The sequence below is a fragment of the Microchirus variegatus genome (assembly GCF_963457635.1).
Source record: "Microchirus variegatus genome assembly, chromosome: 4".
NCBI classification, from domain to species: domain Eukaryota; kingdom Metazoa; phylum Chordata; class Actinopteri; order Pleuronectiformes; family Soleidae; genus Microchirus; species Microchirus variegatus.
Window position 1 is genome coordinate 12652206 of NC_139805.1, and position 25999 is coordinate 12678204.

A 25999-nucleotide genomic window follows, 5' to 3' on the forward strand; every position below is an offset into this window, starting at 1 on the left:
ATTTAACGCACAGGTGTTGAATTCAGTCCATATCAGCATATGAGATGCTTTCTGATCTGAGGTTTAGAAGTATAACTTAAAAAAAAAAAAATCCCATTTCTGTTTCATCTACAGCAGTTCTACAAAGTCAGCAAAAAGCAGAATAATTCAGTATGACTTAGCATAAAAAAGCACGTCTGGCTTGCACTACACAAACTCATTTTTTTGTGTGTGACTAATGCAGAGTTGCAGAGAAAGGGAGAGGGAGTTTCTTTGCTGGATTATTCCAAATGACAGCACAGTGACCACATATAATCCTGTCAGTAGAAAAAATAAAAGAAATAAAAATTGTTTCACAGATTCATTTGTTCTGGGATCAGTGTGAGAAAACAGTGGGAATAATAACTCCATTTAGCCTGACCAGGAATTCCTGTAAGCAGATTAGAGCGAGTGTGTGACTCCACACTCAGATTCCCCACTTTAACCTACATTGACACATTTAAATCCCCTACTTTTAGCATGACCACAACAGGAAACAGGTGAGGCTGCAGAGCCAAAAAAAACCCACTAGTTTCCACACTGTGCTTTACCACAACATTACGGCTGAAACAAACAATTATCATTGAGTAATCTCTCAGTTATTTTCTCAATTAACTGATTAGCTAGTTGGTCCATAAAATGTCAGAACATTTTGAAAAATGCTTTTCCAGAACCTTGAAATGATATTTTCAAATCTCGTTTTAACTGATTTATTTGTTTTATGGAGCAAACCAAAAGCTGAAAAATCTGAGTTTGTTTTAATTATTATTATTTTTATTTTTGTTAAAACCGCAATTAATTACTAATCGATTAATAATAGATTAATTATTGTTACAGCCCTACACTACACCATTTTGTTCTTACAAAATCAATCACAAAAAAAGAAATCACAGCATTTACTATATATACACATTGTGCATTGACCTTCTTTCAAAACTGAGGATTTCCTGTTAAATTAGGAGACTGAAATCTAAATGTGAACAATTATAGATTGCTTCTGGGTGAAACCTAAGACTGACAAGGTAATGTGAACCAGAGAAAAACCCCATTCAGGTCTGGTACCAAACATCCGTCATGAGCGATCTGGTCACGTGCAGATCTCATTATGTACACATCGTGAAGTTGAGGTCTGAACAATCCCAAGCCGCCCTGAATGCCTCCTCAGATCCAATCACAAAAACCACATTCAGCGGTGGTATGCATTTGTCCACATTCCTGAGCATGCATGGAACCACCCTAAAGACCACCTCCTGAGCTGACGTCCAATGACTTGCTGGAATTTCAAAGTATTTTTCCACTCAGTAGTCAACGACTGTATCACTGAGCAAAACATTCACGTGAATTATGTTATGGATGTTAATTTTATGCCATTTGAAGCATGAGACAAAGTGTCCTGCTGCAACTGAAACAAACCAGAGGGAGCTTTTGAGAACAAAGCAGAATAGATATCATTTTGGTGCAGCAAGTGTCAAGAAAAATAATATTAAGATAGGGATTAGGGAGTTCTTTTAAAATGTATTAACTATACCTGAACAGGGTTGCAACATTTTTTTCCCCACAATCATACCTGTGGGCAACTTTGAGTCTTCAGCATGCCTGACCTGCAGGTCTTTGGACTGTGGGAGGAAACTGGAGGTTCGAAACAAACAGTTCCAGCCACTGCTGAGAATGTGTTTTATTGTAATCTCAGGCTCAGCGAGATCTCTGAAAAAACCCGGTCCAGTTACGTAAACAGCATTTTCCTGAACAGCGGACCCTCCTGCTCTGGGCACTAGTCCGGGCACATCCGGTTGCGTAAATTGAACCGCAGAAGAAGAGGACGTCCGTTGTGGAGGTGTTTCATGAGCGACAGTGTCTTCTGACACTGGGTCTGACTCCGGGTCAAAGGTGTGAAAGAGACTGCGGCAAGGAGTCTTGACAAATCTATTTTTAAACATTGTTAAAACAATGTTTTGATAATGAGTAGCAGTGCATCCACCATTCCAGAGGGGGGCGCTGCGCTTCTGAGAACTGGTGTGCTAATTACGTCACTTTCAGGTATTGGCCAATCACAAGACAGTTGGGAAGGCTCTACGCTGGCTGGCAAATCACAACACAGTCTGTCTTCTGGGGGTGAGATTTCAGTCTGAAACAGCATGACTGACTAGAGCTTCAATGAGGAGAGATTTCTATTGGCTCGTTTCCAGCAATTAGGAGGTTTTTGGCCATAAATACAAGTTAATGTATGTAAGTAGACCTCCATAACTAACATATGTGCCATAGGACCTCTATGGGAGCTTTAATCATCGTGCAATACTGGAGACATTGGGAGTGACACATCCAAATTCACATCCAAAAGTCCTTATTGGCACAACACAGAAGGTTGTGCCAAAGTTGGCATTTACTCACTTCTATATTCCTTCTGCTGCTTCTAAAATGAGCTTAATTAGTCAGAAATATTTTGGAGTAAACCTAGATGCAGCGATGCTGTATCCATAAAACCATATTTGGTATATAAAAGCCAGACAAAATGGATAATTATAATTTCTTCTTATATTGTTATTTTTACATATTTTACCAGGGGAAGCGCGTGCACTTCTGAGTGGTCAAAAAAACATCCATCGTCGTCTCAACATCCAAATCGCAACTCAAGAGTCTCTTCTCAGACTGTGGCTATAATTGTGGAAATGAAAGAGGGAACAGAAATGAAATTAAAAAAACAAAACGTCTAAATGGCAGAACAGTTATTTAAAGTTGAGCATTGTTTCCTAGGGTATAGGGTAGTGTTATACAGTATGATATTTTCACAATAGACTGCTGTATATGACTCATATTAACTTTTATCTATGCAAAATAAATACATAAAAAATAACAAAATCACTATATTTCATATTGTAATTTCAATTTGTCATCAATCAACGACTAAGAAATTGCTTGCCATGCTTTGAGATGCTGAGGCAACTGTAAACAGCCACAGTTGTGTAAGTGGGAACAGGGGAGACTCTGTTTGAAGCCTCGCTCCCTGTGGGGAATCCTCTGGGGACAAACAGGCTTTTGCTGCCTTGTGATGCCGGAGTTTTTTTTTTTTTTCGGGCGTTACGCAGCTGCAGCACTGCAGGACAAACATCAACAATGAGTTGATCTCATTAAACGAAAACATGCACATTTTAAAGAGGCACTATTGATTTTGCATTGCAGTAAAATTAAATTTGCATGGGTTTTGAGAGAGTGTCTGTTTCCCTTATTGTATCAGAAAAGGCAAAGGAGATTTTTACTTTTATGCTACAGTATTCTAAATCTATTTCATGTTAAAAACGGTTCTTAGTGTAGCTCTGAACACCTCCCAGTCACAGACACTCGGATGCGGGAGGGTTTTGCTCTCAGGGATTAGGACAGCATGTCTGCATGGCATTTGCACTTCCTGCCCTGAGTTGACATCAACGCGGGGGAGAATAGTTGATGGAATAAGCCTTTTCTCACTTTTCATAACAAAGGATCTTGAATAAGACAAGCAACATTATACACCCCAGCAGCGTGTTTGTGTCCCATAATCCCTGCTGTTTGCCAAGCAATGTACCACATACATAAGTATGTTCATGGATTGCTCAATAGATATCCACCAGGGAAGTGACACATTGTTTTTCTCACGACAAGTCCTAATAGTATATACATTTATTAAAGAGGTTTATTAACGCACACGCACCTATGTTTATTGTATGTCGGTTTTATGTATATTTTTACTTGAGTTAGTCCGACTACAACTGGACTTTTAAAATACACGTCAACATGTTGGTCCGAAATGGTACTAAATAGAATTTGGACATAAATATCCAGATAATGTGCTCTGCCCATGCTCCACATGTGCCACCCCTGGCCAATAGGTGGAAACATATTTGAAGACGTCAGTACACAGAAGAATAAAGGTGACAAAAACAGGAAGAATTGGACTGGTACAGTTTTTGGACTGACAAACTGATTTCAAGTTCTATCAACATAAAAACTTGGATATTTAAAAGTTTATCAGTGGTAGGAAGACATTATAACAACTTGCTGCAAGCCAAACCACAAACCACCTAGCTGAAAGGCCATATCGCCACCTAGTGCAGTGGAGGTGAACACACTACAGTCACTAAACCACACAGCTCCAAGCACAGCTCTAACTATGCATGGGAATATATGCGGTTTACTATATATAGAAATGCGTCACTTCAACTATTGTCGGCATAACTATTGTAATGATGCTAAACATAGCATCATTAAAGGCAAGATAAGCGGCAGTATTTATGAATGTCCAAATATACAGCGATTAACTTGCACGTCAACACAAATGCCAAACAATAAACAAAGCTCTCTTCGTCATCGGCTTGTCTTACAAGTGCCCTAAAGCCTTGGTAAGACACAACAAACAACTGGGCTCTTGACTGAAACACCACAATGAAGAGCTTAGTCAATAGACATGAATCATTCGCTGTGTTTGTGAGCTATGTGGGTCAAACAGTAAATATGTTGCCAGGTGTGGTGGGGGTGGCATCAACAACAACATACTGTCTCACAATCTCCAACACAACGCCACAATGTTTGGGAGCATATTCAGCAAGGGTTAACAAACTTCGATGGAGCTGCACAGAAGTCTCGCCAGAGTTTGACTGGTGCGTTGTTGACATTATTTCTATAGTTTGTGGGTTCTTTCGTCATTTGTGACTATAGCTGGCTTCTACAAGACATGTATACATGTGCAAATCAAGAATTCAAGTTGAAAACCATATTCAATATTGCTCAGCTGAAACTGTCATTAATTACGACATATATCATCTTTAGCATTATGTTGTTGTTGCCATGTGCGTGTGTTACCGTTTGAATTAAAAGGAATTTAATTTTTCACCTTTAGCGCAAAAATTACTGCAAAAAATATTTATTAACGCTACCTTGTTAGTGCTTACATTGTTGTGTGACCCCTTTCCTTTCAACTATACTTAGCCACGTGTGTTTGTTTTTGGAGTTTTTATAGTTTACAAAATTATCAGGCAAATGCCTCTGACCCCTCTCCACTCACCTTCAGTCCATCGCTGGGAAGACGAAAGCCAAACCGTGCAGGCAGGTCATCAAAGTTCTCCGTTTTGTTGTCAAATGAGTACTGAAAGATGCAAGAAATGAAACATCATCACATTTCCATCAAAACATACAATGAAAGTCTGATGCACCAATAAACCAAAGGGTCGGGATCGTCTTAAACCAAGAGCTAGGTTTAGTGGTTTTAAATACTGAGGGCATTTAGATGTGATCATGTTGTTGCTACACAGCTGAACGAATTGGAATATCATTTGTTGACGATCCCTAAGGGGAGAAGCGGAATGAAGAAGAAGAAGAAGGTTGTCTGTCTGATTACTCACAGCAGCTATGTCGGCCTCCACAGGAAGCAGGTTGAGGAAAGCGAAGAGCTGAACGGTGAAGATGGTGTAAATCTGTGTCGCCGACAGCATCAGCATTCCCAGCGACAGGAGCATCTTGGCATCACTTTACAACCCCTAGTTGTTAAGGTGCTCTCTCATTAACATACACCATAAACACACACACACACACACACAAGTTGACCGAGAGGGGAAACCCTATGCACCATTTGATGTCGTCAACTGCAAAAAAAAAAACGTTTATGAGTTAGATCATTTATATAATGTTGACATTTCTTCTGTGTAAATTCAGATGACACATGGAAAACTATCTTAATTGTTAACACCAACAAATTAAAGGATGCAACACGCCATATCCATGAGGCAACCTGGTAAACTAACACCATCATTTTGTGGACATATGACATTTTAAAGGTTCAGTGTGTAACATTAAGGGGGGTTTATTTGCAGGCTTTTTGGTTTGTATGCATATATAATCACTTTGTAGCCTTATATTAAGCCTTTTTGTATGTAATTTAGCCAAGGGCCTTGCTTTTCAGAGGCTGCCATCTTGCACGGCCATGTTCCTACAGCAAACCAAATGGTTAAACCAGCCAGAGCATGTGTTTTAAAGTTTAATATGCAGACGAAAACATCCTTTCTGGCATGCGAAGGCCACCATAGATCACTGACACATTTAGGCAAGGGAAGAGTGAGTGAGTGCACGTAACGTCATCCACAGAATCTTAACACAAATTTTCAACCTGAGCATGGAAAGTTGTTAATGCATCTTCAGTAACAGCATCAAAGAACTAATATTATGAATAATGGCTTAAACCTGACTGGTTTTTAGGATCAGTTTGGACATAAAGTGTAATGTATATACAATTGTCCTGTGAGTGCATTCCAGGCTCAATCTTGCTTTGGTATTTTCTATGTTTCATTCCCAGTTGCCTCATAAAGCCTTAAGTGCACTCACTGCATGCCGAACATGTCATCAAGATGCGTACAAGTGCAAGGAAAAACCAACAAAAGAGTTGCCAGATTTTGGACCACAGAGGCATGTTGTCAATAGAGAAGTGCTGATCAAGGATTATTTTTGTTTGCATGAGTACATCTAGGAGGCAATGAAAGAATATACGCAGGATATAGTCATTACGCTTTCCGTTCTTGAATAGTGTAACCTTTATATGTCCTTTATACTTTTTCATTTCAATGCCCCTTTAACAGATATCTGATAAAATAAGAATTATATTTACCTTGTAATAATTATGCAAAAATATATTATTGAGCATCAACTAATGAGCTGATTAGTTTCCCTATAATCATTAGGTCAATAACATAATGGAAAACAGTGATTGTCCTGAAGCACAATATGGAGCTATTAAATATATACAGTCCAATAGTTCAAAATCTATTTAACGGACAAAAAAGCAGCAAAAAATCAAGCTGCTCAGAATACCAGAAATATTTGGCTACCCTTTCCCTTGAAAACTAATTTCAAGGAATAATTCATTATCACAATATTTGCAGATTAATTTTATCTGGATAAATAGACAAACCACCACAGCTCTCTACAAAGCAGCCTTGTTCAGTAACATGCGGTACAAATGGGAGAGGCTCTCGTTTGCAAGAGGAATAAGCAGTTAATCTATTTTCTCTGCCATCTTGAACCTTTAAGGGAGAGCAGACACAGTCCAGATTGTAAAAACTTAATTTTAAGAATGAATATGAATTACAACATACAGTATGTATTTGTCAAGAAAATTCTGTTGGGATGTGTGAGGCGTTTCACCACGTTTGTCCGTATCTGTGCGGTTTACCTCTGATCCTTTGATGTGTCATCTTACCTCGCTACTTTTGACCTGAATCCCTTCATTTGACTGTACTGTCTAGTTTTAATAAACCATAATATGCTTCATTAAATTAGGAATTAAGAATTAGGAATTAAGACTACATTAATATTATTAATGTAGTCTTAATTCCATGTGACTGGAGCGACACCGCAGGTATCAATGCTAGGAGAAAGACAGAATTCAGACGTTTTTATCTTGATCTGTCAAATTTGTAAATAAATGTTCGCGAAGTGCAGAAAATAACAGTTTTACAATGGTTAGGTGGTGCAATGTGCACAAAGCACGGTGGAAGGAAACAACCACATGTTACTGAAATAGCAGCTAAATTATGATGAAAACAACCCAAAAGGGAAGTGAAAGCAACATCCCACATGACAGGAGTGCACAAAATCAGGCGTTGGCAGTGAGATAATAGTTAGATGCCTCCACTTTATGGCAAGCCGTTTTAACATCACTACTGATATCTGCAACATCATTCTTACTATTCAAAACTGGTGGGTTTCAGACACCTGCAATTCAGTGTTTACTAGTCAAAATCACGCCACTTCTGCCATTCATGTGTATGCGGTGTGTTTATTATAGAGATCTACAATCATGAGTCACAATTGAAGTTTGTGATAGCTTCATTTAATTATCCTCAGTTGAAGATATGTACATTGTCCTTTTTAGATATTCTGAATTAAGTTTCAGATAGACAGAAATAAGTTGTAGATATCTGAAAGTGGAATTAAGAGACAAAACCCACATGCATGAAATGCAAGACAAATGTAATTCTGACTAGTAAAAATGTTATGTAGATATCTGAAAGTGTATTTTTTTTTTACTTGTAAGAATGGCTTGACATATATCTACAACTACTAGTCTGTAATGGTAAATTCCAGATAGTCAAACTTGGGGATTAAATGTTAAAGGTCCTTAGATGTTATATGAAATGTATTGTTTAAATGTTTTATACTTTTATACTATTCTTTCTTTTATATATTCACTATGAAATGTATTGTTTAAATGTTTTATACTATTCTTTCTTTTATATATTCACCATCTATTCTGTCATAAAAGTGTTGCAAAATAGCATATGCTACAAACTGCAAGCAGTACTGTCTATGTTTTTTTGGTCTGTCCCTATAAAAATCATGCATAAATAAATAAATAAATAATTAAAAAGGCCTGCCATAGAAATTGGAATTAGAGATATGTACAGTTGTACATGCAGACATCTGTCATGGTAATTCGAGACAGTCAAACTTGGCCATTAAACGTTATAAGGCTTGCCATACACACTGACATATTAGTGCCATATATAACTAACCTCAAATATGATCGGTTTACATACTTAACCGATTAATACAATAAAGCTAGATACGTTAATGTCACGAAATAAGGGGTTGCTACAGTTTCCGTGAACATAAATGCAAGCAGCCAGCAACAAAAACACACTGTCCTATCCTGAGTTAGCAGAACGCTAACACAGGTGGCTAGCTTGCTCTCGCGGCTGTTTACCTTTATTCCAGCCCGCAGATTTATGTTGTCGATGAGTTTATCTGCTGACAATGACATCGCTCTCCTTTAGCACGCGTCACGTGTGGGAATCTGGTGCACGGCGAATATGTTTTTCATCCCGATTGAGCGTCGGCACTGCGATCATGAACACTTTAATCCGTTAGCTTCTTCTATTTTTTCGTGTGAGAGCATAAACGTCCGTCACGTCCTCCGTTCCAGCCTCGTCCTCTGATTGGACGAACTGTCTGTCAATCATCTCGTTGCGGAAATGACTCGAGGCGTAAACAGATCCACGTGACAACCCACCCTCTACTGTCTGTCAGTCACATGAACATTACTGTCTTGTTTTTGCAGTGGGAGATGAATGGTCTGTATATTTAAGTGTTTAAATTGAGCAGTTATTTTACGGGTGTGATCATTTCTTCCCCCTCAAACTATTATGTTACTACTATTATACTATACTATATACAATAAAAGACATTAAAATCATTTTAAATACAGTACATTTTAAAATAAGTGTAAAAGGTGAAACATAGACTCTTAATCGTCAAAAATAATCCCAAATATTATGTTGGGTACAATTTTAATTTCTAAATCTAACACAGAAAACTCCTTTAATTTAATCTCCTTTAAAATCACAGGTCCTCATCCCTTGGTTCTCAAACTTTTGAACCATCTACCACCTGAGAAAATATTGAGCTCTTGAAGTGACACCATTATCACCAACGTTAAAATACAGTGCTGTAAATAGGCCGAGCAAAGTTAGCTCAGCTATGGACTTTTCACAGAAGTCAGATTTATTCCCAATAAGTTCATTTGCTCTCTCATCATCCTCCTCTTCCTCACATATACTTCACTCGCTGGTATAGTGAAATTAGATTAAGATGGAGCGAGTGATAAGGTGACTCTAATTCCTCGAACCACTCTGATCACATACCCTGGTATATACAGTAGAGAACAGTAGTTCTGATTTTCACTTTGAGAACCACGGGCCTAATCAATATTAATCAGAATTGATAATTACTGCAAGTCAGGGCAAAGTAACACTGTATGATGACAGGTGGGAGCGGACGGATTTTTAGATCATTCATCTATAAAATTTGGGAAGAGTGCTCAGTCCTAATCAACACATAGCAAAACAAATAAAGGGGAAACAGATGAAACATCAAACTGTATATTTGACAATGAAACATGAACAATTAACCGTTTAAATATTAGCATTAACCATTTGATCATTAAACTAAATTTCCTTGAAATTACAATATAAAGAATATGATGTGTGCAATAAGACCAAGAGGATGTTTTCCACAGCATCAGCAATATTTTGTTTTTCCTTTGTTATTGTGATTTGTGTTCAACATTGGCTCAAAAACCTAGTAGACAGCCTTAAACTTTAAAAGGTCAAATGCAAATTAGCTGCACCCTGTAAAACTTTATAGAAGAGCAGTAAAAGTCAAGATCTTTTCAGACGACTGTAATGTTCTGTGAAACCAGTGGGTTGTCCTTGTTCCAAAATAAAAGGCAGAAGAGGAACTGACGTAAAACCACTGGGGTTTGTGGCTCAGGTCCCAAACTTTTACATTCAAAATACACTTTCCGAGTATTTTTGAAATCCCGGTCATTCAAGACGATGACATAGAACTGCTTTGTCTGAACACTGCTGTGTTGCTGTGTACTGTAATTTAAGATTACACCTGAACTTTGACCCGTGATGGATTTAGATGAAGTCTTTTTTTTTTGCTGTCACTTGACAGATCACATGAGAATGTGATTCCAGTATCTGTGGCTACATAACATAACACATAACATCTACTCATACACAAATGCTGAAATCGATTTGTTTTATCTAAGCAGCACATATTGTTCATGCAGTGTGTTGAGATGTGTGTTTGATTATGAAACTACTGTTTAACAGAAGCAATATGTGCAGATGTATAATTTTATTCCTCAGTTTTTTAACCATATATATATGTATACTTCATCCTCCTTTTTAGCACTTATATTACAATTTCATGTCTACCAGTATTTTAAGGATTCATTAATGTCAATAAAAGTTCTGAAATGCAGATTCAATAGTGACTCGAAAATTGGTCACAATTAGGTATTTATTAATTTTGAATTAAAAGTATTTGGTCTTACTGTAAAAAAAAAAAAACATGGGTAAAGTTGGGCCCTCCCAAATCCCAACTCCTGCTCCCGTCCAATCAATGACTCTGCCCGTGACAAACCCCACATGCTCAGTCCTCAGACTCATCAGTGCACCAACCGGGAAGCCAAACAGACGGAGGACAAATGTCCTGGCCATGAGGGTGTGGGTCTACTTCGAGGACTCCTGTGAGCCTTTTGACATCCCTACAGATCTTTCTGTGAGGGCCATGAAGCGGATGGTGAAGGTAAGGTAAAAGTTCCACTCAGGAACCAAAGAGTTCTGCAGGGACCTTGATGGCTTGATTTTGAGCAGAGGTGGAAAGTAATGAATTACATTTTACTCGTTTTACTGTAACTGAGTAGGGTTTTTTGTTTGCTTGTACGTTTTTAGTCAGTCAATTTTAAAATTTGTGATTTTATTTTTACTTCGGTATGTTATTTTTTTTACATACTAAAATGTTTTACTACATTTTAAATCACATCCATTAATGAGGCCTGAATAAATCAATAAATGAATTCACACCCTGGAAACTTGAATGATGACAACAGCTGAATTGGTGCTTATTAAAGTGAGTGAGTGAGTGAGTGAGTAGGTGAGAACATTTGTGACCTTTGACCCATTTTGACTGATACATTATGAGTTTACATATTTTATTTTGTCAGCACCTTCCTTTTGTAAAGGTTTGACTTTAATTAGAAACAATTGACGTGAAGACACAAGAAGGAACCCTAACCTTGTTAAAAAAAGTAAGTTTTACTCTAAATTTTAAACAAGCTACCTTTTTACTATAACTACCAGTACTTAACTTATACTTAAATAAAAAATTATCAAAATAGTGGTACTTTTACTTGAGTAGTATATTTTAATACTGTCCACTGCAAAATATGCGTGTATTGAATATGTGGGAAAGCAACAAATACCATCGCAGAAATTAAACGTGGTTTGTCATCCTTCCTGTAGGAAAACTTTCTTGTGCCGCTGTGTGATGACAAGCTGTTTCGACAATACCTAGAGCTGAGTCACGGCGGTGCTGCTCTGGCCGACAGCTGGGCTCTGTGTGACGTTGGCATCACCAGTGGCAGTGCCATCCGATGCCTGGTAAAGGTATTAAAACGTCAAAAGTGTTTTGTTGATTTGCTGATCCCAGATTAGTTGGGATTTGGATTAAATGCACTGATGAATTTGGCTCCTGAATGACATTTAGTATTAGTTATATTTTTTTACAAAGGAATGCGAGTGATTTTACACTTAAAAAAATTAATATTAACCTGAAATTGGAGTACCTTTGATCAGCAGCACATGGGTTGGGTGGATGTTTAGAACTGGGACTATTTGTTCAACATCTCCCACTCATTAAACCTCAAATGATAATTCCCCTCAAAAACGCACTGTTCTGATGTTGTTCATGTTATTTAAGTTCATGTACATAATCAAAAAGTTGTATTATTTTTCATCAGATTAATTTGTCTTTAGTGAGTGAATTGGTGCACGAATATGGAACAAGATGTTCTCGTGTGAGCAGTAGATTGGTGGAACAGACATTTAACGCTGACTGACATCTGTGTTCTCATCACTGGGTTTTTGGGTGTCATTCCCAGGCTCGTCACTTAGCAACCATGTGTTATTGAGGGTAGTAAACAGTTTATTGTTGTGCTTAAGTGTGTGTGTGTGTGTGTGTGTGTGTGTGTGTGTGTGTGTGTGTGTGTGTGTGTTACGTCTTTAGGATTTAGGATTCAGAACCCTGGTTAACCCTGGTTCTCTGAGTTAAATCTTAATTAATTTTACAGGTAAAACCAGTGTTTGTCCTACTATTTCATGTCAGACAGTATCTGCTTTGAAAAAGGTCTACTAGGTCAAACTTTCAGTTTCATCATTCCGAACCAAATGCCAATGATCACAGAATTTGACAGATTTAAAAACTCTCCAACTGACTGGTCAGTGCAGTATCCTTAAAAGGGCAGCTGTGCAAAGTATTTTTTGATAAGGTAGAGACAGTACATATTTGTGGCCACAGGTTGGCAGCAAACTCCATCATTAGTACATGATTCCACTGATCGTGTTCCTTATTTCTATTTCTTTTCATTTAAACAAACACTGTATAAAAATTTAACAAACTTCAACTGTCACTTCAAACTCTATAAACAGGATTTGTTTTGTTGTGGTCACCTTCAGCTGATTATGTTTTGTCTTTGATGTGATGATGTTTTTTGATGGGTCTAGTGATTTAATTGTTTTTATACTATTAACTGTAACTACATGATGATGCCCTGATTATTTTTCAGACTGAGCAAAGGCCTGTGATGCATGTGTTCAATGCTGTGACTGGGGACACCATAGCCATCACAGGCAGTGAGGCTCTTCTGCACATGTCCGTTGCTCAATTGAAATCAATGGTGTCCACGCAGAGTAGCCTCCCTGTCAGCGCCTTCAGACTGAGCACATTTAATAATGTGCAGCTCTACGACTGCAACCGACTGCAGGAATATGCCATTGAGATGGGTAAGATGAGCTTTCTGCTACATAACTGATGATGTGCGACTCCATAGTGAGTGCTGTGTGATATTAGGTATAAAACTTAATTAATTACATTTTCAAAAGTTGGATTATGTTGAAAATTAATTTACTGGTCTATTCTACCACCTTGTCAATATAGAATATGACTACAATTAAGTCATACTCTAACATGCTGACATTCTTGATTTTCCAATGTTCCTGTCCTAGAGGTAGAATCCTAAAATCGCCAACATCCATCCATCCATTATCTACCGCTTTTTCCTCCACCAGAGGGTCACGGGGGGTGCTGTGCCTATCTCAGCAGACATTGGGCGATAGGCGGGGTACGCCCTGGACAGTTCGCCAATCCATCGCAGGGCCACATAGAGACAAACAACCATTCACTCACACACTCACACCTACGGTCAATTTAGAGTGACCAATTCACCTAATCCCCATATCGCATGTTTTTGGACTGTGCAACATGATGAACAAAATAAGCTATTTTAAATGAAAGAATATCAAATATTTGCAGGCTACATGCAAATTTAAAGTTAAAGGTGCATTATGTGATAAATCTTAAGCAACTGGCCATAAAATCCTCCTAATATGTCACAGAGACTCAGGAATCATGTTCATATAACAAACTGAACTCACCAACAACAACAGTATAGGCAAAATATTTGAATTAAAAAAATATTTTGCAGACTGCAAATCATGTTTATGTTTTGAAATCATGTTTTGGCCCCACCTACCACCGTCTACCAATCATTGCAGTCAGTAGAGTCTCAGCTGCCGAGCAACCACGGGTTGCCAGTTACGTCAGAAAACGAAACTTAAAAGACCTCGGTATTTTGAATTTGAATGTAGTAACCGTTTTTGGCCACATTCTTACATATGGCACCTTTAAGACAGAATAAAAGTTAGATAATATTGATTTATTTTGAAATCCATTTTTGTTTTTTTCTAAAATATAGGTACTACAGTCCGTTTGGACACATGGGATGGGTGGGTGGACTTTCTCCGAGGTTGCCTCCAGGGTCACAGGTTGACAGTCCAGACCCACCTATCTGAGGAAAGGCTTGTGATGAGGTCAGAAACTCCTGGCATGATTAAAAGTGTGATTAATGCACAATTAAAGCAGATAATGATTTTATAAATAAAGATTTTTTGAACCCGAACATAAGTGAAACCTTTCTCCTTATTCCAGGTTTCAGCTGCGGGTGGCGCTGTACATTGCTGCCACTCTAGGTCACCTGGACATGGCAGGCTGGCTGCTGGAGAGGGGGGCCCATGCTGGGAAACCCGTGGGAGTCCATCCTTACCGCCAGTGGTGTCATAAAACTGCCCACCGAGATGCTGCAAAGTGTCCCATCCATGCAGCTGTGGAAAACAGTCAGCTCCTCATCCTCAAACTCTTTGTTACCAGGAACATTTTGTCTTTGGTTTGTCAAAATCCTGATGGCCGCAACCCTTTGAAAATTGCCATTCAGCACGGCCACAGGGATTGTGTACGTTACATAGCCAACAAGCTGTGCTCAGTGGTATCTATGCCAAACATGTCCCTTCCCATGCGTATATACCTACAGATGAAACACTGGGTGAGACTGGGACAGATAAGAGCAGCCACCAATCAATCCCAATACAACACTGGTGCTCCATTCAAAGCCAGGGTGGGAGACATGTTGCTGGTTGATGGCTTCAACCAGCCACAGATGTCTTATAAAGCCAGGAAAGCTACGACCACACCAACAAGAGGAATCCAGTCCAAGACTGTGCAACCCCTACCGCCCATTGGAAACCTTTTTTCAGTGTCGCTCTCTAAAAAGGCACAACCCCAGCGACCCAGCATGCAGTCAGTGAACCCTGGTGACCTTAAAACGACACAGAACAGGTGGAAGAGCGATGTGGAAGGGGGCAGGTTTCCACTCCTGTCAGTTAACAGAGAGAGGACGAAAAAGACAGCGTTTGCTGGACCACCACCAAACTTTTCCAATATTCTGACTGCCTCTCTGGAGACTCTCTCTCAGCAGTGCGACCGAACACCAAGAGAAAATGCCATATACGACCTAGGCATAGCCAGGTGTGTATTTCCTTCAGTATTCTATTGTACATACTGTATTTATGTCCATTTTTAAAATGACTCATTGTAGACTAGTAGGTGCTTAATAAAAATTATGACCATGGCAGTTCTATATTTACTTATAATTAGACTGCATCAGGAAGGTACAGGAAGAGATACAAAAATATGTGGACCTGTTTCTTCAAATGCTATGTGTAATATTTTTTCTCCTTAATCTAGTACCTTCAAAGAAAAACCTTGGTCAAAACAGCTGAGCATTGCACGGACTTTGGCAAGGAGGCGCCTCCATCCCATGGCCTGATACTCATAGTTCCCATCAATATGGACAAGTCATATCCTGATCCATAAGCTTCCATACACTGTGGACATGAAGAATCCCTCAGGGTGACAACTGACGAGTGTCACTCAGGCTTAGTTTGTCATTAAAGATTAAACCTATATATTCTATCATTACTCTTCACAGAAAAACAACACACATTATGGACATATATGATTCATGCATGATGTTTTGTGTTGGACAAAGGTCCAAGCAAGGACTGGCCTTTTAGCTGAAGTAACTTAAGTATTTACTATTGCGTATATATACACGTATATAACTGTTTTTGAAATATTATATTGGATAATAAACTTTATTATCTTTATCTTGAACTGTTCATTGTCCTCTGTTCTTGAATGTCTGTATCAACCTTTGTTTTACTTTGCAATTCATTACCTCTGTCAAGGACGTGTTTGGACACGATTTTGTTTGTTAGTTTGAAGCATAACTCAAAAAGTAAAAGACTGCTTTAAATTTTATTTTCTAGGGATATAGGTTAAGGCCCAAGACAGAAATAGTTAATTTTATGTTGGCATCTTTATTCAGGTTAAGTATAATGATTGACACTAGTGAAAGGGAGCAGACTTGGTGGAGGTTCAAAGTACTTAAGTTAGTTACTATGTACACATTTATTTATACATCTTATTGGAACAAATGTGTAACAATTTGGTCTTTCTTAAATGTACTTGTGTGTATTGTGTTATAATCACACACCCGGACCCATAACCTCTCATTCTGCTTTGTTATGTGTACTTACATTTTCCCCCATAATTCCCTTCCATACAGAACAGATGATGAATGATATAATAATAAAGAAACGTGAAAACAATACTTGGAAACCGATTCAGCGTCCGTAACGTCAATAACTACATCCAAATAATATAATTTCTCCTTGAAGTATTTGTAAACTCGACATTTCCGGACATTAAAGGTACCGCCAGCGGGGAGTCTCGCGAAGTCTCGCGATATTACGAGTATCGGGCAGCGCCTCCACTGCCGCTGTTTCCCTTCCACTCTCACTCAGTGTGAATCACAGGTGAACAGCAGACATGCTGAACAGCAAGGATCATCCTGAGCTTTGCCCTGAGCTTATGATAGAGCACTGAAGTATGACGGGGAGCGTGTTGAAAACCGAAGTTATAATTTTCTAAAATCTGAGAAACAGAAATCACAAAAGCGGGAAATCCACTGAAGTCGCAACACTTGGACCAGAGGCAGTCAGCCGGTGTGACAGTTAGCTTGTGGGAATGGCAGCTCCCCGGCCGATTAAAGGCATCCTGAAAAACAAGGGCAGTGGCACAGACCTCAAATCGCTTCCCGAGGAGGTGCAGGGAGAGAGTTCTGAACCAGCGCCTGGACTCTCGGAGGAGGAACAACAGTAAGTTTTCAGTTCGGCTGTCACCAAGCTAGAAGCCCGGTAACGTTAGCTAGCCGTAAACTTGTTAGCCTGTGTAACGTCACGGCTAACCGTATCGTAAAAGTCACTTGTGCACGTTGTGCATGACAACCTCCAGTGTGTGTTACTATGAAAACGTTGTGTCCTTTCCTTGCCAGTATGCAATGATTTATCACCCCTTATCTAAAACGTATGTACAAACAAGAGCTAACATGTGTCCCACGGAGATGTTTGTTTGGTTAGCGTGTTCGGTAGCAAACGTGAAATAAACCCTAGTAACCAACATTTGCGTTATTAAACGCCATGCACTGCATTAAAGTATTACTTACGACTCAGTCGTTAGTTAAAACCACGTTTTAAAGGCACAGTTTCACCCGTCGTGCAGCGATAACCGTATTTGGGCAAATTGACACCAACTCAACTGAAGTTTCGCCCCCATGTGCACGAAGTGTTATACCACGATACCGCTTTACCGATGTCACAACCTCCAGTGTCTACTGATATCAGACTGATACTGTTATTTTAGACTTGTTAAACTTGTAACACTAATTAATAACACATTTGTGCTGAGTCATTGTAAGCTATTTCAAGAATAACACAATTGTCCAGCTGTATAACATAAATGACTCGGCTAAAATGCTGTTGCTGAATTTTATTGACATATTTACAGTCGTAATGAAATATTCGATTTTTTGGGATTGTATTGTATTTTGCATTTTATTTTTTTAAATATTATTTTTATTTCCAATATCGGACCGATTCTGAGTATCGTATTGGCTCATCCCTAGTTATACTCAATTAAATATGTTTAAGCCTAGGTGGTTGGTCATGTCCTCATATAACCTTAGGTTGATGTATGGCTAGACAATAAATATCAACATTGACCTATCTGTATTTAACCCGTACACACATATAATAACGTAAATTAATTTTACTTTTATTATATCTGAACAAGTTGTATATTAGTCAAAATTGGTATCTCCATCCATCCATTATCTACCGCTGTATCACGGGGGTGCTGTGCCAATCTCAGCTGAAATTCCGTACATTGTCAACTATGTTTTGCATAAGATTGAATATGATTCATGGTATTTATTGTTATACTTAAAGCCACAACACATTTTAATGAATTGTCTTGGATTTATTGCTTTAGCATCAAACTACCATAGATACTCAAAATCTTTAAAGGGAAATTTGAGTCATTTAAAATGTAATCGAGACGACAGTGCTGGGTGTGCCCCATGTTTCATCTCTGGCAGCACTTGATCTCACATCCACTTGTGCTTTATTTCACCTCATTAATTTTATACTTCCTGACAAACCCAGTGCTTCCTGAACACATCTTATGTGCCAGTTTGTCTTGAACACTTAAATAGATGTTTTGCCTAGTCACATATTGCATTGCTTGGTATGATTTCCACCCTAATGCTGGCCAGGAGCGACAGTTGGGCTCCTTTACCTCCTCCCAGCAGAGGAAATATCAAGCGTGTTATATGACAGTGGGATGTCTGAGATAAGGTCAAGAGGAGTGGCAGGGCCAATAAATGAGTGTGTGTCACTGCTAACAATCTCACAGTTTAGGAACACACCTAAACTTATTATTTAAAAAATCAATAATAACAATTCAACATATTGTGGCTTAAACATATGTTAAAGTCATAAAAAGTCTCAAAATATGAGTGCATAAACACATTGTGGCTTTTTAGGTTTTACCAGAATGGAATCCTGTCTGATTCACAGTCAGGGTGATGCATTAACACCACCCACCAGCCAAATGCTGCTAAATCATTGATGATGGGTGGAGATTCTGCCTGCTGTTACAGTTGGTTTGGGCAGTGTCATCAGCTGAGTTTCAGTAGGTTATTATTATTATTATATTCTATTAATCTGTCGACTATTTGCTTGAAATCTTGTTTTATTTATTGAAGAAAGACTCAAACTAAAGTACAAGTTAAGTAATTTATTAATCAATAAACTAGTGGGACAGGCATCAGAAATCAACAGTTGTCGCAGATGTTGTGTACATTGAACTGGATAAATTGCTGTACACTTTTCAATGCACTGTGTCTGTTTGTTAAACTTCAATGTGAATACTTTCTATTGTTCACCCTGCTTCTGCTATTCCATTAGGTCCAGCCACACAAAGAGAAATAAGGAAGGACTGAAGGATGGCAGTTATAACTGAGCACCATTACAACTGTGTCAGGCATTATCTCTGTTGATAGAAAAGACAGTCAAAGGAACTGAAGAAGAAATTGTTTTGTGGAAGAATCCTTTGTGTTCAAGCACCAGGTTTATATAGAGCAGAAGAACAATTTGTGTGCTCTGATATTCAAAAGATAAACTGTCATACACACACACACTCCTAATTGATCAGTTATCCTAACACCACCTCATAAATGTATCACCCTGCCTTGTGTGGACGGTGTACAGTAGAAAAATACTATAGCTCATTCTACAGTGTCAACAACCAGAGGGTATCACCCTGAACTAGCTCCACAAATACCTACCACTCACACTTTGGTCTACCATCTGTCCATATTTAAACAATTCAGGTTCCCATCATACATTTCTAGTCAGAACGTGGATCCAGGAGATTTAACACTTGGTGCTTACATTCTCACTCTCTAGAGGTCAGTTCTCTGGATGCCTGTTTTTAATCACCTTTTAGTATGTGGAGACCAATACAATCTGTAGAAGGGAACTACTGGAAAAAACCAAATGATTATGTGCATCCTGTAAATTATCTATACAGGTATCATAATGTTTAATTTGCGCAGTTCCCTAGCGGCTCCAATTATGTGTATTTATCCTGAGCGAACATTTAGGTTTTTTGAAAAAAACAAACTTTCATACAGGTATGCTTGAGCATCATCAACTTCATTGTTGCTACTATAAGACAGTCATGCTTGACTTGCTTTTTGGACCCATTGGAGACTTTTTGTTATCCCTCTGCTATTATTTCATTAACAGTGATGTCAAAGGCTCAGACCCAGTCATATATAATTCACAGATGCCTCCATGAAACTCAACCCCTCCTTCACTGTCCTGAAAGCCTCATCCTAGCTGTGTGATGGACAGTTCGAATGACAGGCAGTATCTGGCTTTCTATAATGTGGACAGAAAAGTAGCACTCCTAGTATCCTCCTTTGTGTAGATTAGATTAAAGTAAATTGTTGGCAAAGGTGGGCATCAACAACGGTCACATCAACACAAAGCAGGCACTGAGTACAAATCCTTCATTATCTCACTCTTGAAGCTCTGTCATTTAATACAGAGGCAGGCAACACATCTAAGGGATAGAAGTGTAATTTCATTAAATTGAAAAGACCTTTATTATAATCAATTGTTCAAGCTGCAGATTTTTTTGTTTGACTTCGAAAATAGGGCCAGGCCATACTTGCTACATTCCACATCTGTGGAAACATACTCTCCATATCTGCATGTACATACATGCCCCTATTTCCATTCATACTTAACATACTTTACCCTAATCCCATGTAGTCTATATTCCTATCCCTAACCTGTGCTTTTGTCTTGACACATTGTGTGACGTTGTCTTGTACACCTCAGTTTCAAACGAAGTCCTGCAGCTGCTTCTGTTGGTATCTTCAATCTATAGGAGTGGAGGTCACAGAGCTGGACCTTTCCCCACTCCTGTCTTACTATGCTACCTGATAGCACAGCTCGTCTCTCAGTGATGATTCACTCTGTTTAATGAGTTTTACTAAAGCGTTGTGCCGCAAGCTGTTGACCACCCTTGAATGAGTGCCATCATCACTTGAGAAGTACATCTCTTTGTTGAGTGCATGCCGTCTGTTTCCCCCCCTGCAAAGGCATGTGTTTAATCACTGTATCATACAGTTTATGTGATGGTTTTTCTCTGAATGAGCGAGTGGGTCATGCATTTTCCTTAACCGATAGTTGAAATTAAAAATAGTTGGATAATTGTTAACAATAAATGAGAAAAACACTCTTTTTTTTCTTATTTTGTATTTCAAATGTTGTGTTGTTTGTGTAATGAATCACAAATAATAATAGACTAATAAACTAGTCAATATTAGTATCACCTCAGACACGTTAATGTCAAGTAAGAAGTAGGATCTGGGCCTAATCTTGTGCAGAAAGGATGGGATTGAATTTGGGAAAATGAGGAGAAGCCTTGTTTCAAATATAAACTAAATGTAAATGGTGTTATCAAATGTGTGTTCAGCTCTTGACCTAATTCTCTCACTGGTCAACCATAAACCTCACTCAGTCCCTCACTTGCATCCTATTACCTTGAAGCAAAAGCAAATACCATGACACTAACTGAAAGTCTTCAAGGAACTAAATTAGTGCAGATGACATTTTAGTGCTTTTTCATCTGTGAGTTCCTAAAATAATTCAGTCTGATATGAAACTAGGGCATTTTAAGACCTAGATTAAATTTGGTTGCTCTCTTTTCCCCAGTGAATGTGATGGTGGGTGAGACGCTTCTGTGCAGTCGTGGTCTACATCACAATTGTCCTTTTGACCCTGATTTTGACCTCTGTTCTTTTTTATTTTCTTTTTACTTTTTCAGGAAGAAATCGCAGAAATGGGATGAGATGAACATCCTGGCCACATACCATCCACCTGACAAAGACTATGGCCTGATGAAGATAGATGAACCCAACACACCTTACAACAGGTAGTTTTCTTGTTCTCCTGAGTGAAAACTGATGTTTGTGGTAATATAACGACTCTCCTTTCAGTCTTAACAGAAAGTCCATAAAGTATATAAGTGCAAGTTCATGGAGGCACTTTGATGTATGACACCGACTCGGCTTGAATGGATTATTGCTCTCTTCCTTGATTTTGATTTTTACTGACCCAATGCAGCTCTCTCCCTTGATTAAGACGTACACTCGTCACAGGTTATTCTGTTGCCTCATTTCCCCTTTATTTAATTGATTTGTCTCTTTCAGGATGGTGGGGGATGACGATGATGAAGGGGCACAGAGCGACTCGGACGGCCACGGTGGACTCCCAGCTGACGACCTGGCATCAAAGTAAGAAAGACACCACGATAATAAAGCGATGCTGTGCAAATTATGACAGAGGCAGAGAGGAAGTAAACAGGTTTCCTACACTTTTATAGAAGCTGACACCGTATGTATCTTTTCTTCTAATCACCTTGAGTATCTGACCCCCTAAGACACTCAAAGGCCACCTTACTCCGATGTTACACAGAGGAAAAGGTTTTGGGCTACTGCTGTAACGAGTTTGAAATGTATTAAAAGATTTTATTGGATTATATTTTTATTATAGGATAGGCAAACATTTAACGTTAAAGCTGCTAGTGTCCACATACTCTCACACAAATGCAAAGCGCAGTAAAATGTAGCAGGCAGTGTCCTCCCAGTGCTCCAGGCACTGCATCTTGACGAACTGTATCCTCTTTCCTGAAAAGGCCACGCTCTTGTCGACGATGAGAACAGTCTCCTGGTTTAAGCCAGTAGCTTGTACTTTAGGTCAAGATATAAGAGAGTCACAGAGAAGTCAGACACAATATGAAAACAACCAGTTATACTGAAATGGTATGTTGTAAATCCACTGTCCTCTGAGAACATCATAATGTAAACACAACTGATGGCATTTCTATGTTTACCTAGAAGGGATTCCTGTACTTACTCTCTGTCACGTAAGCTGTTGAATCATAAACACCTGATCTGAATAACTGAATAACTGATGAAAGGATTTTGCTTTACATTGTAGGGAACAGTGAAATTCTTGTTTCTTAAAAGCAAATGTCAACATGCTTATTTTTAATAGAGTCATTTTGCCTCGTTGACTTTCTTCTAGATAAAATCTAGATAAACCACATTATGAGAGTGCAGACTGGATGTACAAGAGTCAAAATACAAGTTGTAATATGGAAGAGAATAAGTTGGAATTTGTTACTTTAGATGCATGAAGGTTTTCTTTGTTTTGTCTGACTGTCTTGTGGACTTGCCTTATAAACACTAGCCAGTACTGTTGCTGTTGTAAGGTTTTAGTGTCATCAAAGTCCTAAAACAGCCTGAACCAGTGTTTTATACCAACTGTTAACAAGCACAGGGCAGAAATCCACCATACATTAAAATAATTTTAAGTGAATGACTACAAGTGTGGATTGGTATGGTGAACAGCGTTTTTGTCGTCAAAGGGAGTTTGCGAAGTGTATTTGCCGTGGGTCATCGTGCTGCTTATATAAGTGCATTGGTGCAGGGATGGAATGTGATAGTTTGAGTATGTGTATGCCTGTCCACAGAGAGGGTAGTGATTGGCTATGGGCTTGTAAGTCAATTTAACCTCTGTCAAATCTCATTTAACAAAAATGCATCTCTTGGTCGCTGACGCAAAGAAAAGCTGCTGTACTGAGAAACACATTGGGACTGATGGGTTTCTTTTAGAGTTTGGAGCTCATTTGACGGTGGTTGTAAATGTAATGGACATTTGTTTAATTTAGAAGTGACGCACCACAGCTTTGAAACTTTTTTTTTGCAACCATGAGAGATGTGGATAGTAACTCTTGTTATTTTCATCTCATGCTTGAGTTCTCCCACACTCTCTCAGTGCCTACTCTCTCCTCCCCCTCGCCTAAAATCTCTACATCTTTGTTCCTCCAATGTTTGCCTGTGGTAGGCCTTTTTTTTTTTTAACCATTTCTACGCAATGAGTTAGTGGGAGCTATTGTTGATCTCGTGTCTGTTTGTCCATGTGTCATTTAATGGAAGAAAAAACACAGCAGAGGAACTGCAATGGGGAATTTTTAGACAGATAATTCATCCTAATCTCGGAGTGTTTTATCTTATTTTGTTGTCGCTTTCCATCTTTTTAAAGGCTGGTTGAAGCAGAGGGTTCAGATCCTCGTTTCATGTGTAAAGAGGAAGAGAGCAGTGAGGAAGAGGATGAAGAGGAGCTAACTCCTGAAGAACAAGGTAAATTATCATATCCACACCTACCCGGGCATTCAGGTCAACTGTTAATTGACAGTTACTGTCAACCAGTGTGAGAACTAACATTGACAGCAGAGCCTGGGCCTGATCGCCGTGTCTCGCCGCTGTCCAATAATGAGTCACTGTAGATTCCAGTCTGTCCTGAAGACATAGTGCTGTTCAGAAGTCATGCGTCTTTTAAATGCAATAGTTGGCCAAAGCACTGGGCAAATGACCTTCAGCACTGTGTGTGTGTGTGTGTGTGTGTTCCTCTCAAAAGGTGCACTCACACACAGTGTTGGGATGCTGTTGACTGTTCTCAGGCATTATTACCAAAGGTGCCAGTAGAGCCATATAACTGTTTCAATGCTTGCCAATTGTTTCACAATTATATCTGAATTAAGTAGGTCATAAAGCAAGAGAACACTGTGGGCACTTCACATGCAGTTGTATAATCTAACTGCAGAACTGCTGCCTTGGCAGTTTTTGACACACAGCTGTAAACATGCCAACTCATTAGTTTTACAGCTGTAGAAGGAAATGTGCAGAGTTAAGTCTTGAAAAAAAAGACGAGAAGGAATGTTTCTTAATCCTTAGTGCTCATGCGGCACGGATCTGTGCCGCAGGTGCACCCATGATAAATTGCCCTGGGAATGATACACAACTCCTTATATGGACATCCTGGATGTGTGTGTTTATAGGTCACATATTCAGACTTTAAAAATGCCTCTCGTGTTGTTGAGTCAAAGTTATGATTCATTTTATATCACATTTTAGTAGTGATAAAAAATAGCAATAATTGTGCAGAAGTAAAAAAAAATGTATTTTGTTTTTGTTCATAAAGATGAGCCAAGTGAGATGTGAATTTAGTTTTTTCATCACATTGCCTAGGTTGTGCTGAAAAAAAGGATATAAGACACTATATTGTACATTCTTATACCCTCTGTATACTGTATGATTAAACAAAGTATGGAAAAAAAGTTTAAAGGTTAAAACTTTATTCTTTTTCATGTCATCTATTTTATTTGGTGAACATCAAATACTTATTCCACAGGAACTGCACTGCAGCGCCAAAATGCACACCCTTATTGTTTTTTTTTTTTAAATGTCAAATTTAATGTTACATCACACTGTTCAGAAACAGAAGTGAAGCTTGTGGCCATATTTGCTGTTCTGTGCAGACATACAGTACATCTGTATATGTAATGACATACATGAGGAATTCTAGTTCATGTCACTTAAAAATGCCTCGCCCTCTGCAGCCAAAAAGAAGCATTTCCAGATGATGAGGAAGATGCACTACAATGAAGGCCTAAACATCAAGCTGGCCCGCCAGCTCATCGCCAGTGAACTGGAAGAGGACGAAGATGAAGACGAAGAGATGCAGGACGACACAGAGGAGGCGAGGGAGGAGACGGAGGAGATCAGTGTTGACCCACCACATGAAGGTAAAGAGAACCGGAATGTGCCTGTGCACATGTGGATAAATGATTTGGACAGGCTCCGGTCCACCAAGTTCTGTGTTAATAAAAAAAGATAGTGGTGTATTGCAACTGCAAAAAAGGTTGTTGAATCCTGTCAAGATGGGTGTTAAAATAAAATACTGGCGTCTGAGCTGATTGGAAAATACTGGTCACAATCACTGGATTGGATACCGGAAAAAGAAAAATCAAGACATCCGATGCTTGCTGATAATGGCTTAGTCATTTAAATGACGGCATCGGTCAAATATTGGCATCAGTAGATACTCAAGGTCGTGTTATTGGACAAGAAAAAGTGGTATTGGGCCATCCCTAATTATTTCTTTCTGTGATGGGATTTTAATCTCACAAACATGCTCTTGGTATGTCTACTATTTCTGGACGAAAAATACAGTGTACA

At 38.8% G+C, this 25999-nt stretch overlaps 3 protein-coding genes across 3 annotated transcripts in view; 2 read left to right on the forward strand and 1 right to left on the reverse strand.

Annotated features, from left to right (window-relative positions):
• rnf13 (ring finger protein 13) overlaps positions 1-8901 on the reverse strand; it is a 40874-nt gene extending 31973 nt beyond the window's left edge. The window contains exons 1-3 of the mRNA XM_083888445.1: positions 8741-8901; positions 5388-5627; positions 5051-5131 (exon numbers count right to left, since the gene is read on the reverse strand). Of these exons, the coding sequence (XP_083744571.1) occupies positions 5051-5131; positions 5388-5501 (195 nt within the window). The 5' untranslated portion in view covers positions 5502-5627; positions 8741-8901. The remainder of the gene's footprint in view (positions 1-5050; positions 5132-5387; positions 5628-8740) is intronic.
• Positions 8902-11013: 2112 nt separating this feature from the next.
• Positions 11014-15820, forward strand: LOC310925683 (protein ANKUB1-like). Its single transcript, XM_083887686.1, has 6 exons — positions 11014-11133; positions 11850-11993; positions 13172-13388; positions 14360-14474; positions 14593-15465; positions 15685-15820. The coding sequence occupies exons 1-6, from the start codon at positions 11044-11046 to the stop codon at positions 15764-15766; spliced, it is 1521 nt and encodes a 506-aa protein (XP_083743812.1). The 5' UTR covers positions 11014-11043; the 3' UTR covers positions 15767-15820.
• A 997-nt stretch (positions 15821-16817) lies between these two features.
• Positions 16818-25999, forward strand: part of ppp1r2 (protein phosphatase 1, regulatory (inhibitor) subunit 2) — a gene marked incomplete at its 3' end in the record, with an annotated part of 12844 nt that continues 3662 nt past the window's right edge. Inside the window, exons 1-5 of the mRNA XM_083887814.1 lie at positions 16818-17159; positions 21742-21849; positions 22127-22210; positions 24024-24121; positions 25381-25566. Of these exons, the coding sequence (XP_083743940.1) occupies positions 17029-17159; positions 21742-21849; positions 22127-22210; positions 24024-24121; positions 25381-25566 (607 nt within the window). The 5' untranslated portion in view covers positions 16818-17028. The remainder of the gene's footprint in view (positions 17160-21741; positions 21850-22126; positions 22211-24023; positions 24122-25380; positions 25567-25999) is intronic.

Excerpts from the sequence above, each read along its gene's own strand:
- LOC310925683 (XM_083887686.1), top strand. The coding sequence starts at position 11,044 with ATGAGGGTGTGGGTCTACTTCGAGGACTCCTGTGAGCCTTTTGACATC. Across the intron at positions 11,994-13,171 it reads CCATCCGATGCCTGGTAAAG|ACTGAGCAAAGGCCTGTGAT; the intron begins GTATTAAAACGT and ends ATTATTTTTCAG. Across the intron at positions 15,466-15,684 it reads TACGACCTAGGCATAGCCAG|TACCTTCAAAGAAAAACCTT; the intron begins GTGTGTATTTCC and ends TCCTTAATCTAG.